Source organism: Rhinolophus sinicus, linkage group LG02 (assembly GCF_036562045.2).
Source record: "Rhinolophus sinicus isolate RSC01 linkage group LG02, ASM3656204v1, whole genome shotgun sequence".
Taxonomy (NCBI): Eukaryota; Metazoa; Chordata; class Mammalia; order Chiroptera; family Rhinolophidae; genus Rhinolophus; species Rhinolophus sinicus.
The window spans coordinates 9951139-9969354 of record NC_133752.1 but is presented as its reverse complement, the minus strand read 5'-3'; the positions used below and the strand labels follow the sequence as shown (position 1 = coordinate 9969354).

The window sequence follows — 18216 nt, the reverse complement described above, 5'->3', positions numbered from 1 at the left end:
TTGGGTAAAAAATTTCAGAAAACTTTAAACCATCTGAAAATGTCAAATGTAGATGATTCATTTGGAGTAATAATCACATGAGCAGGGTGTCTGTGATTAATTACTTCACTTTATTATCTCCATGTAGGTAAAGCTCTGAATACCTGAGGGCTACACTTTCGGAGGGACCAACTATATGATCTAAATGATAGAAAATGTAGGACTTGACAGTATTCAGTGCTGGTGAAGTTGTAGGTAAAATATACCGTGTTTCCCCAAAAATAAGACTTAACTGGAAAATAAGCCCTAGCATGGTTTTTCAGGATGACATCCCCTGAACATAAGTCCTAATGAGTCTTTTGGAGCAAAAATTAATATAAGACCCTGTCTTATTTTGGGGGAAACACGGTGCTATCGGGGCTGATGAGAGAGTAAATTGGTCACACACTTTAAAGGGCGATTACTGGTACCTAGTTAAATAAAACACATTTTTTTTCCTTTTTCAGTGACTATCCTGTTGGAAAATATTGAAAACAATCTATACGTCCCTCAACATGGGAATGTCTAAATAATGAGTGAAACAGCCATATTCTGGAATATGGTGCAGCAATTCAAAGAAGTGAATTAGCCTTAGAGCTCAAAAATATATTCCTGAATGAAAAAAGACAAGTTCCATATAGATACAGTTCATACGATAATTTTTATGTAAAACGAAACAAAAGGCACTCACAGAAAATAATAAGTATTTTCTATGGAGATATATATATGGAGATAAATGTTTAATTTAAAAATCTAAAAGTCTACATAGCATACTGATAACAAAGGTGTCCTAAAGAAGAGTGAAGGCTCTGCCATTGGTGGGTACGGAGTGGTCAGGGGAACATTAGACTTCTTAGTAATTAATTGTATTAGTTAACCCTCGCTGCTTAAATAAATAAACCTCAATGTTTAAGTGGCTTAACACAATAGAAAGGTGTATTTTGCTCCAAAGTCCAAAGGGGTTTCCCAATATGTGGCACCTATCTTCCCGGTGATAATTCAGGAACCCAGGCTCCTCCCATTTCTTCGTCTTCCTTTCATTGGAGGAGGAGACGCCTATGGAGTCCCCTGCTGGGTCTTCAGTATCTGGCTGTCAGAGGTCAGAAAAAACATGCCAGATACACATAGAATGATTTTACTCATCATTCTATGTCTGAAAGTTGGATTTTTCGTCTTGGTGTCTACTTGGTTGAACAAGTAAAAACCAAAGAAATGTCCATTCAGCAGTGATTACAACTCCATTACATGGTAGCACCCAAATGAAAGGAGTTTAGGAGATGAAATCCAGTTCCATGAGTAGAAAAAGAAATCAGATCTAGTGAACAATTAGTGAGTCTCTGTGACAGTAATGCATTAATTTTTTGCACACGTATTGCTTATGTAATTTAAAAACTAATAAAAATTAAATTTGAGCATAGAAATCAACCAATATTGGTTGATTTAAAACAAAAAGTGGTCTACTTTATTCCGCTATGGCTCCAGGTAGCTATGCAGTTTTATTTCTCTGGCCATCAGATTCTTCTATAAAATGAGAGTGTGGCATATAATCATGGATTACTTAATTACATTTATTAAATAATTATTAGTATTTTGTGTTATGTTTTTTCCACCTATGTTAAGTGCTATTCATAATCACTAATCAAAGAGCTAATCAGTATTACCATGAGTTGAGATCATTCCTACTCAAATCTTGCTAGAAATGTGTTGTTTTTTTAACAAAATTTTTTTAAATGCAGAGCTAGCTAGGGGTGCATCTTGGGATCTTCAGAAACCCATTGGGATTAGAAACCACTATAGGTATCACTGGACTCAACTTGGGTCTTCTCTGGCTCTGTCATTCTAATTTACTACTTAAGATAGAGCCTCATATAGAGCGCTGGTTTCACGATGTTGTTAAAGGAATTAATGAATTCATAAGTTGAATTTATGAAAAATTTTATACAAAAATGCGTGTGTATGTGTGCACAAAAGAAAGTAATGTTCATACCGAATACAAAAATTGTTCGGTAATTGAAAATATGTTAAGAGATAGCTTTCTAAAGAAAATTGGACAATTAATAGTTATTGAAAAGGCATTTGATCAAATTAAACATCCATCAGGATAAAAAAGAAAAAATCATAAAAAAACAGATTAAAAATTATTTGCTTTTCATTCCATCCATGATAAGTTATATGATGTCAAATCAACATGTAGTACTTCCTTAATCTTGGAGGCATTTTCTAAAATAATATCAGGAAAAGAAAGTCTATAACTTCCCACATCATTTAATCTTTTTTCTCCCCTGGAAGTTCTAGTCTAAACATTGCAAAAAGGTGAGAAATTAATGCTATAAATATATTGGAAAGAAGTAAAAAAAAAAAAATCAGTATTTGGGAGTGATAGATTTCTTCATCTAGAAAACTTTTCTATATTTTCTAAAAAACTATTAAAATTTATAAAACATTAATTAAGTGGGTTCCAAATAGAAATATAATTTTAAAACATATTAAGCATAACTGAAATATTCAAGAATTGTCTTCACCAGAAATGTTAGGTATCTATATAAAAAATCTGCAGAATCCTTTTGAGGTAGAAGTAAAGACTTAAATAAATGGACAGACGTTTCATGTTTTTGAACGGGAAGATTGAGCATCTTAAAAATATCAACTCTTTCTTAGTAAATTAAATTTAATTTAAATCAACCTCTTACCAATTTTTTTCTTTTTTTTGGAATTTGAAAATATTATCTTAAGGTTCATCTTGAAAAATAAGTATAGTAGTAGAAATAAAGATAATACAGAAGGCAGAGATAAATCTACCAGATGTGAACTACATTATAAGGTTTGGATAACTAAAAAATATTGCACTGTCATAAAGACAGCGAGAGAGCTCTACGTAATACGGTAGTTCATCCAGACAAGACCCTCTAAGGTACAAATATATAAGATCTGGTCAAGATAGCAGCCCATGTCATGAGAAATGCACCATACTCCCTAACACATGCTGTTTGTTCCCTCAGCCTGGACCACTCTTTTCCCCCTGGTCCTCTGTGCCTGATTGATGTCTATTCATCCTTTCACTTAGATCTTTCTCTAACTCCTTACTCTTTCCCATTGACCCTGTGCCATGTTGATGAGGCATCAGTAACTAGAGCATGGACTTATGCTAGAAGTCCGTAAAGGATTTCAGTTTCATACCCAAGGGTGTTGATTCAGAGTAAGAGTCCAGCCATGATTGTGGACCTCCCCTGCATAATATTATTGTCAGTATCTTGGAAAAGGGGAAAAGAAATTTTGCCCATCATGAAAATAGCCTGTGGTAGGACTGACAGAATCGAGATCCAAAATTATCTAAATATGCCAAAGCACTGGTTGAATGAGATGAAATGAGCCAGGCTTACATGTAAGTTCCTACAACTTGGAACTAGAAATCCATTCATAGATTGCATGGACTCATTTATCCAATATGTATTGGGTCCTTATTGTGTCAAGCAGTGGAGAAACAGATGGAGCGATGGCACACATCTCTCTTGTCCTTAATTAATGAATTAATAGCTCTAAGAATAGCTTGATCAGAAGCTCCCTAAAAGCAGGATGGGGTCTACCTTGGTCATAGTTGTTTCTCCAGCACCTCATGCAAGGTGATGTGGCTGAAGTCTAGTCAAGTTACTAAAATTTTGGTGGGTAGAAAATGAAAGAAAAAAATATCTAATAGATTTCTGGGAGGATCAGACAATTTTGTGGAGTTTTGGGACCCTGTTCACAGATGCATAATATACTATTAAAGAAGGCTAGACTAGGTTCATCAGAACATACGATTGGCTCAAACCTTCCGATGCCATCTCATTGCACTAAATCAAATGTAGGCCCTTTGTCATGGCCTAGAAAGTGCACATACTCTGGCTCCGCCTCTTTTCCTGAGCTCATCTATCATCTCGCTCTGTAACTCTGCTCTTGCCACATTGCTGTCTTTCTCATACTGGGACACACCAAACTCGTTCAATTCAAAGTCGTTCCTGTCTTAGAGCCTTTGCCGTTGGTGGTTTCTGGGCCTGGACCTCTCCACTCCCAGATCTTCACAGGGCCCCGTTCAGTCAGAAATCAGCTCCATCATCACTGCCTCACTCCAGTCTCCAGCCTGGGGAGTCTGAACTAGCCTGCCTTCTCTTGCCACCAAGTTGATTTTCAGTCTCCCCACTTGTCTGTTCTTTATCTCCAGCACCTGGAACAGTGCCAATAGTAGGTACTTAGTAGGCATATAGCAATGAATGAATCTTTGAAATAGCAAAAGAGGTCATCCGAGAGGATATTTCAGTCCAATGTTTTGGTTGAGAAAAGAAGAAATGGTAGGTTAGAATAAAAATGAGGTGAATTTATGAAAGTAAAGTTGGTTTGACTTGCTTTCCCTTCAACAAGACAAATCTGCCTTGAGCTATATCACCCCCATCAAAGTTCGAGTATGTTTTATTTCCATTGTTTTGGCTAATTATGATAATTATTTACCATAAATGAAATCATCAGTAGTGTTTATTTCACTGCAAAGAGCATGTCCATTTACATATTAGCATAATACATTCATTGATTTCTGAATACAGATAAGTCTAAAATTTAATGAATCTTTATGAATCTTTGTGTTTATTAAGTTCCTCAGTGGCAAAATTTCCTTTTGGATTTCTGAGGTCCTATAGCTTGAGAACAACTACATAAAATGACTTAGATTCAGACAACCAATTTATCTATTATCGTGTTTTACAAAGTGTTTGTTTTTGTCATAGTAATCAATTTTATTATAATTACCTTCACCAAATTAAAAACAGAAGTGTGTTTCAGTGAGGAGGAAAATCATCAGTTAAATAATTGTCAAGTAATAAGAGATACTAATAAACTTAGTTAGAAACCTTCCTGTTATTCCACATTTTAATCAGGGTTCTCAACCTCTTTTGTATTTTTGAAGTGAACTGTCTCTGAAAGATAGAAAGTACAGCAGTTTAGAATAGTGTATCACGATCCCAAGTCAAAGGTCTTAGCATTAGACAATGTTTTTTAAAGGACTTGAAGAACTTTAAAATCTGCACATTAGAATTACAGTTCAGCAAGAGTATTTACAAAGAGATTAGAGTCACACCTAATAAACTATCAGATTTGCAGATTCTCAAGATAAGGAGTAATTGCTACATTGATTTCCGTGGAAGGATTTGAGTATGCCTGTTTCACCACAACTTCACCAAGTTTATGTTTTAATCTTTTTTTGATTATTTTAATTTATGCTTTGATTACTAGTTTGAACATTTCCCCATATGATTATTTTCTACTTGAAATTTCTTTCATGTGAATTACCTATAAACACTCTTAAGCATTTAAGAAAAGCATTTCATAATGATGTAGAGATGCATAGAAGTGAAATGAAATGAAGTGCTCTAAAAAGCAGATGCATAATATTTATATCTTCTCAGTGACTAAGAGTTCCCAATGTATACCATTTGTTTTCTAAATGTGGAAAATAATCGGCTAATACCTGTAAGGATCCTGTACATATCCTAACATTACAAGTAACACCTATAAGAAAAGATGGAAGCTAGATACTGCCCCCACAGTACCGTCAGTTTACCTACTCCAAAAGTAAGAACTTCTGGGGGGTGGGGGTCAGTGGTTGGGAACAAAACAGAGCAATGAAAAACTTCCCAAGGAACCAGAATTCAGAGCTCAACATCCAAATTAGCTATGAATAAAATTTTAGCTACTTCTGGACTAATGTTTACCTACAAGGTAGACTATCACTTACACATTCTTTATATACATTTCAGGCTCCTGAATAATTTAATCTGCGATTTTCTTTTCTCTTTCAGAAATACATAGATAAATAATAGATACCATATTCCACTCACCGAGCATCACAGAAAACCTTCCTGGGCTCTCTTGCTTGCCATACTTCCCCTTCCCAGCTTTTGGAACTTTGACCTAAATGAGTTAGAACAATGGAATCTCTTTTATAATCTACTATAGTCTTACTCTCTCTTCAAAAATATTTGAAAGATGTAATTCTTTTCATGGAAGCACAATGTAGATTTATGTATAGCGATATTTAAATTACTTTTAATTCCAAGAATTAAAGTCTAAATGCAAAGTGTAAGTCTAACATATGAATGTGACAGTATCAAATGTAAATGAATTCAGATTTTGTGTAGCGGATGAGTTAGGAGATCACTGAAGCTAAATCTGAAATGTTCACTGATTTAAAGTCATTTATATTAGGCTGTGCAGGGTGGTTGCACGATTTACTGAATTAAAAGGACAGTTTAATCTTCTCAGTGCTTCAAAAATAATACAATTGTACATTGAACTCGGGATTTAGAAGAAGCGGGCAAAGAGTTCAAAATCCCAAGTTCATTTTTTTTAACTTTATTATCACATTGTGTTATAGATACTTAGATACTTGTTAACTCTCATGTTAGAAATGTGTTTAAAAGGCAGGGGCAAAAATCTATCTCTGTGTTTCTAGCACCTACCAAGGAGCTTTGCACCTACTCTGGGTTCAGTGAATGTTTACAGAAAAAATCAATGAGCTGTAGGATGATTTCCTCAAGCACATGTGTTTTTTTTCCAGTTATCTGTCCGACTACATTCACTGTACATTATGTGTATAGTGTGTGTGTGTGTGTGTGTGTGTGTGTGTGTGTGTGTGTGTTATATTTTTAACTATTCTCCCTTGAAGCTCTTTGGCAAAGATATTCTATGTGGACGGCAAAAGAGTGGCCCCCCAGAGATGTCCAGTCCTAATTGCTGATACCTGTGGATATGTTACTTTACAAATCCACAAAGAAACTTTGCAGATCTGATTAAGTTAAGGATCTTGAGATAGGTGATTATACTGGATTATTTGGGTGGGTCCAGTGCAGTCACAAGGGGTCTTAAAAATGGAAGAGAAGGCAGAAGAAGTGCGAGTGGTACCCAATGAGGATTCCATCACCACTGCTGATTTTGAAAATGGACGAAGGGGCCACAGGTGAAGAACGACGGCAGCCTCTAGATGCTAGAAAAAGCAAGAAAACGGATTCTCCTCTAGAGCCTCTAGAAAGGAATGTAGCCCTACTGACAGCTTGATTTTAGCCCAGCAAGATCCGTGTCAGGTTGTCAGAACTATGGATAATAAGATAAATAGAGTTTAAGCCACTAAGTTTGTGATAGTTTGTTACAGTGACAGTAGAAAACGAATACAGTCTCTGACACACCTTTTTATCCCTTTCAGCGTCTGGTGCAGTATGTTGCACAAAGAGAAGCTCAGATATCTTTGGCAGATTCTCATTCTCATCACTTCCTCCTTATTTTATATCTGTGTTTGCTACTCCATTCCACACTGGAACAGGACCGCATTAATCAGGATCCCTCTGTTTGCAAATAACAGAAAGCTAATACCAATTCACTCAAACAAAAATTTTAAAAAATTAAAAATTTATAAAAAGAGGTGGGATAGACACCTCTCATATGTGGGACCTCTGAGGGCTGGAGATGAAGGCTCTAATCAGTCTGCAAAGACTCTCTGTCTCTCTGATCTGCTTTCCTCTGTATGCAAGCTTCTGTATTTCTACGATTCACATGTTTTTAGTGACAAAGTGCCCTCTTTCTTTCAGGAAAGAATACTAATTTGCCCATGTTTGTAGCCTAGGGGTTTGAAATGGTGCTATGATTATTCATTGCTACATTAAAAATGCTCCAAAATGTGTTGGCTTAAAATACAAACATTTATTTACTCATAGTTCTGGAATTTGAGCAAAGCATATGGGAGAGAACTCATTTCTGCTCCATGTGACATCAGCTTGAGGCAGTGCAGTTGGAGCTCAAGGATTCACTTCCAAGATGGCCTCACTCACATACGTTGGTGCTGGCTGTTGGTTGGAAGCTTAGCTGGAGTTGTTGGCTAGAAGATGCAGTTCTTCTTCACGGGACTGCTTCCCATGGCTAGGTTGGCTTCTCGCGCTATGGCCTTCTTAGAATAGTTGGACTTTGTATTTAGCAAATGACTCCCCCACAAGCACAAAGTAGAAACTTCTAGTCCTTCTTAAGGTTTAGCCCAAAACTGACACAGGCTCACTTGTGCCACATTCTAGTGATTCAGAAAGATCACTGGGCCTAGCCCCTGTTTGAGGAGAGGACACTACATATACTGGGACATGACGACCATCATCGTGCTTCGCTGAGGCCAGCAGAATAGCGGTGTCCTACAGCCGATAGTGGAGCTTTGTGGGTGATGGTCCAAGACAGGACCATGGGGAAGGTTAGGGGCAGTCCCACCAAGGAAAAGGGTTGAAAGCAAACCTCAGGTATCATAACATCCATATCCTAGCATGCTAGAAAGTACTCAACGAAGCAAAGTTGCATTTCCCTCAGAGTACATTTACCATATAGTTTGTACACTTTCTGTAGTTGCAGAGGTAATTAAAAATTTAGGTTTAAAGATAAGGAATCGCAAACTTTTTTCCCCATTCAATTTTTCTTATACTATGAATGAAAATGATGATAATATATAGCAAACACTACTACAAAGGAATTAGATTACAGGGTTCATGAGGAATAGAGTGTAATGTGGCTAATCCAGTGGTGTTTATTTGCAGTGACCTTTTTCATATGACAGTTCCTTGGATATCGTGGTGAAATATTTGCACCCTACATCCACATTTTTATGGTTTGTATTTACTCTCCACAGTTCTGATCCCCAAATGTCATATTATTAGAGCTGTTTTATGGTTGGTAGTTTCAAGTTTGAATATTTGAAATGCATTAAATTAATTTTATCTGTTTAGCAAAGTACAGTAAGGTTTTTCGCATTAACAAAGTTTTCTTTATGACATCAACCATGCATACATTTAAGGATATGGTGGACTCAATTTACTCTTATTTGAATTTTTTATTTAGTGACTGAGTATGCACTATAAGAGATTAGGCAGGATTTAGGAAATGTGTGTATAAGGATAATTTAAGATGGAATTGCCAGAGATCTTGGAATATTTATAACACACTTGTTGATTGATTTTTACTACAGTAAATATAAAGCAATAACAACTATATAAATTATTCAAAGACCAATCATTCACATTGGGATTCTTTGGAGATTGTTTCAGAAAACAGTTTGGCAGTGTATTCTTTTTATAGTTAATTTATTTTCCCAAATCCATGTACAAAAAAGATATAGGTCTATTCGAAATAAATTAACATGGATTCTTTTAAAATGAAATTAAATGTTTTAAGACATTCAAATGAAGACTGCATGATCTTTCCTACTAAAGTTCTCTTTGCTAATGTATTTGTTTTAAATATCATTTTTGTCTTTCAGGAGGTATTATATAGTGACTGTAAGAGATTTATTAAAAAACCTCAGATCTCTTGATAGTGCTTTAGTACTTTGCCTCAAAATCTGCACACAGGCAAAATTCCTAATATTATGAGTTGGGATTTTCAGTGTAAGAGGATTTAAAATCTCTGCTAAAGCAAGGGCTTGTTAGCTGTTTCTAAGCGTCATATATCAGAAAGACCCAGCTACTTACCAATCACTCAAACTAAAATGGGGCAGGCCAGAACACACGGAATGAAGGAGACCAATTTAGACTAAGTGGGAGGTATGAAGTTCTCTTAAAATGGACCTTTTATTCTGCAAAGATATCCAATCCAAGTCCAGAAGCAGACAGAATCATCAGTATTTACATTTACATAGGCATGGATCTCTTTTTATACGCAGATAAGGTTCATTTTTCAAAGGTTTTCATTCATTGAAGCAGTTTGAGACATAGTGTTGGAAAGAGTTAGTGTTTGGGTGTTTGCAGATTTGGAGTTAGAGACCCCAGTTATCTACTCACAATTTATGTGACTTTGAAACATTCCCAATAACCTTCCTCTTTTTTCCCCCATAATAATCTTTATGGATCTCAGTTCCCTACCCTCTTACAGTTGTTCTGAAGATTCAATGAAAGAATACCAAAATACTTCACACACTACAGAGCATTATATTATCGAAATTTGTATTATTATGACTACCACAGCTAGTAAAACATGATTAGATAACTGACCTGTAAACAATCCATTGAAAAATCCAACCAAGTAGGTTGGATGTGTTTTATTTTTTGAAAATATGTTCACTTAGAGAACGTACATGAGGTCCAAAGTAGGCAATGTGTTTGTCTCCATTCTTTTGAAAATACTAGATCTTTCATTATTGACTTTCAATGGACACAAAATCGGGAGAGATGACTGTACAAACTTTTTCTGAATAGTTGGGTATTTTATTTTATTAACTATAATCCAGAAGGGTCATGGCTGTTTGTAAAGAGAAATTTGCCTCCTGGTCTCGTTTCTTGAGATGATTTGTATCTGGTTGAGTGTCCGGCAATGGTGTGGGGTGTGTTGGACCAGCTGGGTATTGTTATTAATTTTTGTTTCTCTGTGTTTCTCTCCCAGCTATCGGCAGGACCCTCATCCCCCGTTACTTTAGCACTGTATTTGAAGGAGGGGTGACTGACCTGTATTACATTCTCAAACACTCGAAAGAGTCGTACCACAACTCATCCATAACGGTGGACTGTGACCAGTGTGCAATGGTCACCCAACACGGGAAGCCCATGTTTACCAAGGTATGGGGTGATGTGTAACGTGGCTTGTTCTTCTCTGTGTATGGAAGGATAATCATTAAGAACTTTCTTCTCGAACTTGGAGCTGATTTCTCACATCTTAAACATTTTCAGGGTTGTGAGATAATCTTTTTTGCTCGTGACACGGCTAGACTCTTGGTGAACGCTGTTCTAAGTTATGTGCATGTTATATGGAGTACAGTCAAGCATGAGAGAGCCTCAAAACTAAGAGGAAGAGAGGTTTGGCTGCCTGTTAAACTCAGGTTGCTACATGAGAACTTTGGTTTTTGTACAAAAAGTCTTTTACAGCTAAAAATATTCTCCCATCGTTAATCGTCAGATTGAGACATACACTCTGGTTTATCCAAGGACCATCTTGAATCTCAATCATCATCATAATACCATTCGATACTAAAGAAATTATATATGTTACTACAATTAAATACTTTTTAAAGCTAAATTCAATGTGAACAAACAGGGCAGAGGTAAAATCCAACCAACCAAAAGTCAGCTCACCGTAAGCTTTAAGGAACATACAAAATGTAAATGAAATTAGGGAATTTGGAGTTTAAAGGTCATTTCCCCCAAATTCTAAGAAGTTCTGTGATTAGTCACTCAGCAAGTAAGCCAGAATTTGGTTGTGAAAGAGAGAATAAGAAACACAGGGGAGGGGAGAATAAGGATCAGATTAATCTTTCAGGCAGAATTCAAGGCACTGTGAAGGATTTGAAATGAAAAAAGGGAAGAGATAGAGAATCAACTCCCTTCCACCCATTCTGCACCCATGTCCTTCCCATGCATGGATAATTGACATGGAGGACTCCCTTTAGGCAAAGACCTTTCTGGAACACTACAGAAAATCCCTTATATCTTCTCCCAAGTAGAAAAGCTAATAACACCAAATATTTAGTCATAGAATCTGGCAAACGGAAGCTTATTTTAATGAACACTAGTTCAATGAATTTTGACTAAGACTCAATGTGAAGTTAATTTGTAATATTAATGATAGCAGCTATCTCTTTTAGTTGGAAACACAAATGACAACCCTCTCTTTATAGTTAAGACAAGTTGAATTATCAGGGTGAAGTACAAAAACCCAATTTATAAAACTGAAAATGTGCACAATATTTCTCAAAGAACAAGTAGAAAATGTTTATTATTTAAAGTATTCTTTGATCTTGTTGGTACAGATTAATCTCTCCGGTGCCCACAATGATACATAAAACCAAAGGCAAAGGAAATGGTTATATAATGCAAAAACGAATCATCAAATGCCACTGCTTTTATGGTATCTTGACTTTGTCAGTAGACATTTTAAATGTGGGGTAGGAGTTGGACTTTCTCTTTGTTGCTTTTTAACAGTTGAGAGGAAGGTTGTCATTCAGAGGCAAAGAGCATCCCCACTGTATGCAGAAGTCTGTGCTGGGAAGAGAGTTTTGCTGTGTGGAAAGGAACGGTCACTTGCATGACAGTTTAATCTGTCCATGTCACACTTCATTTGGAGATGCAAAACATTTACATAATCTTGTATATCAGATGGATACACAATCCATTTCTAGAGATACAAATCTGAGCACTGCAGAGAAAGTCTTTTCTCTGCTGCTTCATTTTGTTGTTGTTGGTGGTGGTGGTAGTAGCGGTTTGTTTGTGTGTCAAGGCTTAGTGTTACTTTTAGGTAATTCATTACCACACAAATTCCTATGCTTTAAGGGAAAAGAAATCCATGGTAATTAAATAATACTTTGCCATAATGAAGTAGCTACTTCCAAAGCCTGTGGCCATTGAAAATAAAAACGCATCTTACAGCCATCCTTTTATGTATTTCCTCATTATCTTCTCAGGCCAAAACTTTTCCATAAACGACACTGGTCAGTTGCTCTGAGGATATAGTGCTGTCTCTTCAGGACTGGTTGTGTAAATCAAAAAGAATCCCACTCTTCCGATGAACTGATAAATTGGGTTTTTTTATTCACATGAAAAAACTAGGGTTTTCTCTATTGCATTCTTCCTCATTGGGAATGCTCCCCTTCCAGATGGCTGAGTGGTTTGTTCGGGCGTCCCAGGCACTCTCCAGGAGACCTGCATATTCTCTTGAACTCAGCTCTCTCATCCTGAAGCTTCAGTTATTTAGATCACCCATCTGACTGTCCTCCATGGCAATACAATTTGCCAGCTCTTCTAATGAATATTCCCATACTGTGATGAAAAATATTACTTTCTGGGAAGTGTAGCTTGGCTGTGTGGACTTAGTCCAGATGCTAATTATGCACATTTATTTTTAGAAAATTTGAAAGGATTTTTTTTTTTTTTTTGCTCCTTAGTGATTATTATACAACCCAAAGAATCTTTCCAATTTTTCTTTTGTACTTATATTAATTAAAAATTACTCATCTTCGTGTAAGAAAATAATGTGGCTATTTAGTATAAAACAGTGGACTGATGATTTTCTGTATCACAAAGAAAAATAGTCTGGAAGCCGATGTTTTCTTTTTAAAGGGGAGCCTGCTATTAGTACATGGCATTACTTAGCACATTATGTGGAAACAGTATCGCATTGTTCTAATTTAGACTATCAATAAACTCTAATTCCCCAAATAACGTTTGACCCAGTGCTTCTGAGTTGCTTTTATGAAAATTTGGTCAACTGGTGAATCAAAAATCAGCTGCAGTCCTAATCAACAGTAATATTTAATATTCCTCAGAGTATAGTGCACATTTTGCAATTTCCTGATCCTAGGAACATTATAGATTATGGATAAATATGTAATTAGAGTTTTAAAACACACATTATGAAGCCTTTCTTTTCTGTATTCAATTTCAAATCAAATCGAAAACTAGGGCTTAATAATCAGAGAAGCAATCACCAAGGTTTTCAGAATCAAAGACCCTTGAGTTGTATTTGAGGGTGCAAATACTGGCCGATGCTGAGAGGAGCCCTCTCTGGGGTACGTGTCGGGTTACTCTTAGGTTTGACAAACTAGAACAATAATTATAGCCATTAATGGACACCTTTATCAGTTCTATAAATGTAGGCTTATTTTTTTTCTGGTCTCCATTATTTATTATGAAATGACTTACCACCATAGAAAAGTGCCATAGAAGTGCACCCGTGAGCTTCCGATATGAATACTCATTCATGTCTTTGACAGTTTTGTCATTCTACCTTAGCCTATATGCCACGTTATACTCCGGGATTTCAACATTTAAATTCTTACCTTGACTGTAACCAAATCATTATAATATCAATGATCATATTACATATGTATATACATATATATGTATATATACACACACACACATATATATACATATATTTACACATACAGTATCTGTAAGTAAAATACAATGAGTCTCATGCAACCGTTAATCTAAAAGCACAATTCCATGCTTTCTGGTTGGTGAACCCGTAAAGATTTGGGGAGAGTGATGTGCTCAGAGAGGGCATGGAAGCTTCTTACTTCTCCCCACATAGTTTGCTCTATGCATCCCTTCCATCTGGCTGTTGCTGAATTGTATCCTTTTATAATAAGCTAGTAGTATAGTAACTAAAATAAATATAATAATATAATAATAATAATAATAGCATTATTCTGTGCATACTGTTCCAGGTATAAAGACGAAGACAATTAAATGAACACTCTCACCTAAAAAGCAGATTTTATTTCATAAAAGCTATATGAGAACCGTATTAGCCATGTAACTACATGGTCAATATTTCTTCACAATTAGTCAAAGAAAGAAAAGGGTTAAAAAGCTACCGGTTAGTTTGAGAAATGTCTTTTTGAGTTCTCTTGTCCCTGGCCTAGTCTCAAGCTAGCACGTGATCTGCTGAATGCCTGCCAGCCTCTTTCTTGTTGATCCTCCGGAGACCATCTGTGCTGGGGGCATTGATTAGAGTGTGTCTGCTGGGATTACATCTTTTCTGTTGCCATGCCAACTAATCAGCTGATTTTGGTTACCACAGAAACAAAATGTCAGAGCTCACAGTACGGTAACATGAATTCAGCACAACAGAAAATGTTTTCTTAATTGGAGACCCTTTTGATTTTGGATTCCAAGTGAAAAGCAGCTTTAAAAAAGGGGGGGGGGCAACTTTATAGATAAAAGCTACGTTAATTGTATCGAAGAAGAGGAATGTGCAGAATTTTTCTGAAAAGAAAAAAAATTAATTCCTCTTTATAAGCTATGCCCACATTTTACCATTTCCAAACCAAGTAAATATATATATATATATATATATATATATATATATATATATATATATATACATTTCTTAAGTGCCTCTATTCTATCTGCTGATAGTTACATATAAAATAAATCACAAAGCTTCAATTTCCTTTAACTTCCAAGATGGGGGCGGGGGCGGAGAGGCTTCATGGGGCTTCGGAGGAGGCTGTGGGTCTAATTACTTGAGGAAAACCAACAGTGACCAAATTCTCTTCTATCCTTTCATTTGAGGAGTCATTTAATTTTTTTTTTTTTTTTTTAAAGAGAACACCCAACACAGTCAACTCAGATTTAATGCTAAGGATTGTGCTCTTGCATATGACATGCCCTGGATAAAGCTGATTCCTTGGTTTGGGCTGAGAAAGGAAGACCCCAAGGCTTGTTGCAGTTTTCCCTTTCGTCACCCTGTGACAGTTTGACTGCAAGAAGGGTCCTCACAGTAAACAAAGGGACACAATTTGACTTGACCTTACAGATGCTCCAATTGAGTAATTCATCAGAAGGACCTCCTCCATGATGAAATTCTTTGCCAGTAAAAGTACACCAGAACCTCCATCTGCCCTGGGTTTGTGGTTCATAAAACACAAAACAAATAGATTAGATAATAAAAAAAATAAAAGCATGACGTTTAACTGGGCTAATATTTGTTTAAACATCCAATAATCCTTTCTGTTTAAAAAAAAAAAAAAAAAAAAGGATTATAGCATCCAAATATCCCTGTCCTGTATTGTCAAGACATGTCACTGTCACTGGCTGGCTGTAGTTACCTCCCTTTTGTGAAAGGCTTCACTACGTGTGGCTTCTATCATGCTAGCACCCCAGGGGGAATTGTGTGGCCTAATCTCCACGCAACTCTTTTGAAAACCTTGGTAAATTAATTCCAATTCTGAGATGCTCTCGAGGAGTGTATTGGAGACACTAAAGTCTTCCCCCATTTCAGTGTGCTCAACTTCATGGCTAAGTTCATAAATGAGTCTCTGAAGGCCACTCAGCTGAGGAGTTTGGGGAGCCAGGTGCCCAAATGCCCGAAATTACCCACAGATTCTGCTAATTGGATTTGAGTTAGAGGGGTTCATCCAGATTATCAATAATGATTTTACAGTGCTTTGGAGACCTTTGATAAAATGAAAATGGCAGACATCAATAGCATCTTTCTTAAGTAACACCCTATCACAACATGTTACTAGTTCTTCTGTACTGGTATTTGTGGCTTCCTTAAGGAAAATACTATCTTAAATTAGAGTGACTAGAAAGCACCTAACCCAGTGCCTAGGACATAGTTGGAACTCAGTAAATGGTAGCCTTTGCTATTAAATTTCCAAAGAGGGAAATGAGTATTAATATTTCTTAAAAGGTTAATATGAATTGCTCATTATCTCCATAGATTGTAGTTTTAGAAATGACCATATCCTCTGTTGAGTTCATCGTCAATTAAATATTGTGTAGTGCAGTGATTTCCAAAGTTTCGTGTGTTTGTTTTTAGCATAAGAAACCTTTCTCCAAAAAAGCTTGGTCAGAAGCCCAATATGTTAAAACAGATAAAACTGAAGCTGTTCTGGTTGAATCTAGAAAATGAGAGGGGATCTCAGAGTCCAGATGGAGGCCAAGCTCTTCCCAGCAAAGCCCCAAGATACCTCCCCTGAACCCCAGGGTCTCAGCACCAGTGGTCTAGGGTTCTGTGTTGTACAGATGCATTTTTTTTATCTTTAGAGCTATCATTTACTATCAACCTACTGCGTGCCAGGTGCAGTACTAGGCAATCTACATAAACCATTTCCTGTAATGTATTTTCCCAACAGCCCTACCTAAGGGTATTATTAGCCTCATTTTACAGATGAGGCAACTGGAACTTAGGGAATTTATTTCATTTTCCACACAGTTCCAAAATGAGTAAAAAGTTGACTGAGGATTCGAATCTAGTACTTTCTGATGCCGAAACCTCTGTCCACTATTTTGTGCTGCTTCTCCAAGGCCGGCATGGACTGAATCACGAGTTATAATGATTGAAACTGGACTAAGGTGCTACCACCTCAACCTGTCTTATAGTTGAAATAGGCTCACTGGTGTGCGATTGCCTAGTACTTTCCTCCATTTCAAAGTCATTAACAGTGAAAAGGAAGGTAAATAAAATAGGAACTACATGCTACAAATGATCTGAATATCAAAAGAAGGTAATAAGCTACCCTATCATGGATCATTCTATCAAGGAAGAGAGCCTCCGAAATTTCTTTTTTTAAGTTAATAATATATGATATGTTTTTCTTACAAAGATAAAATTGCCCTCTCCCCAAAAGCTGGCCCTTCAAGCAAGCAGAATTTCATTGCTGATATGATATGATTCAAGGCATATACTCCAAACATGCCTGTGCTTTCCACATGTCAGTAACTGACACTCACTGCCTTGGGTTAAGCATTGCCCCCTGGAATTTCTCTTTGGAAATGAGAACCTCTGGTGGGATAACTATAGTATCTCACACTTCAGCATGAATAATTGTGTTAGGTACTTTATTCCAGAGTAGGATTAACCAAAATTTAAATAAGAGCTCAAGCTCCTATGGTAGAAAGATGATGAAAGTGGGGGGGAAAAAGTTGGTGAGAGGATACCATTTTGTAAGGTACATAGTGTGTGCCAGGTGTATTTAGCATAATATCACTGTAAGATGGGCTTTGTGTCCATATTTACAAGTGAAGAAATGGCGGCTCACAGAGTTTCACTCATAACTAGTAGCTCGTGGCTAGTAAGCAGCTGGCTGTCTTTTGAACCCACTCAGTCTAGAGCTTGTACTTGTCTCAGTATGCCATGGATGAGCCACTTGTGTCCCATTTTGTCAAGATGCACAGCCATCCAAGCCTAGTGGGGGAGTAGCTGACGTGTGAATTACAAAACATGCTGTGTTCACCAAGCGCATAACAAATGAGTGTGTTCTTTGTTGCTTCTAGGTGTGTACAGAAGGCAGACTGATCTTGGAGTTCACCTTTGATGATCTTATGAGAATAAAAACATGGCACTTTACCATTAGACAATACAGAGAATTAGTCCCAAGAAGCATTCTAGCCATGCATGTAAGTAATTCCTTTTCTATCTCACTTTCTTTCCTATTATCCCGTCATTTCATTCCAGGAGGAAAAGTACAGTTTCTCTCTGAAAGAACTCCAGTAGTCTCCACACTTTACATAATTAACTCTAAATTTTGCCTTTTTCCCTCAATCATTTTAATCCAGGCCCTTTTCCCCCTTCTTTGTTTCTGAGTGTGGTGAATTGTGAGAATTTTTTTTTCCCCTTTGGATACTTTATTATTTTAAACTCTAAATTGAGGTTATCTCAATAAACAGTTTGTACTTTTCTTAAATTCCATTCAGTCATTATCCAGTACTG

The 18216-nt window shown here is 36.6% G+C and overlaps 1 protein-coding gene across 1 annotated transcript in view; it reads left to right on the top strand.

Moving 5' to 3' along the window:
* LDB2 (LIM domain binding 2) overlaps positions 1–18216 on the top strand; it is a 228323-nt gene that overhangs the window by 136925 nt on the left and 73182 nt on the right. The window contains exons 3-4 of the mRNA XM_074319775.1: positions 10444–10616; positions 17781–17903. Coding sequence (XP_074175876.1) covers positions 10444–10616; positions 17781–17903 — 296 coding nt within the window. The remainder of the gene's footprint in view (positions 1–10443; positions 10617–17780; positions 17904–18216) is intronic.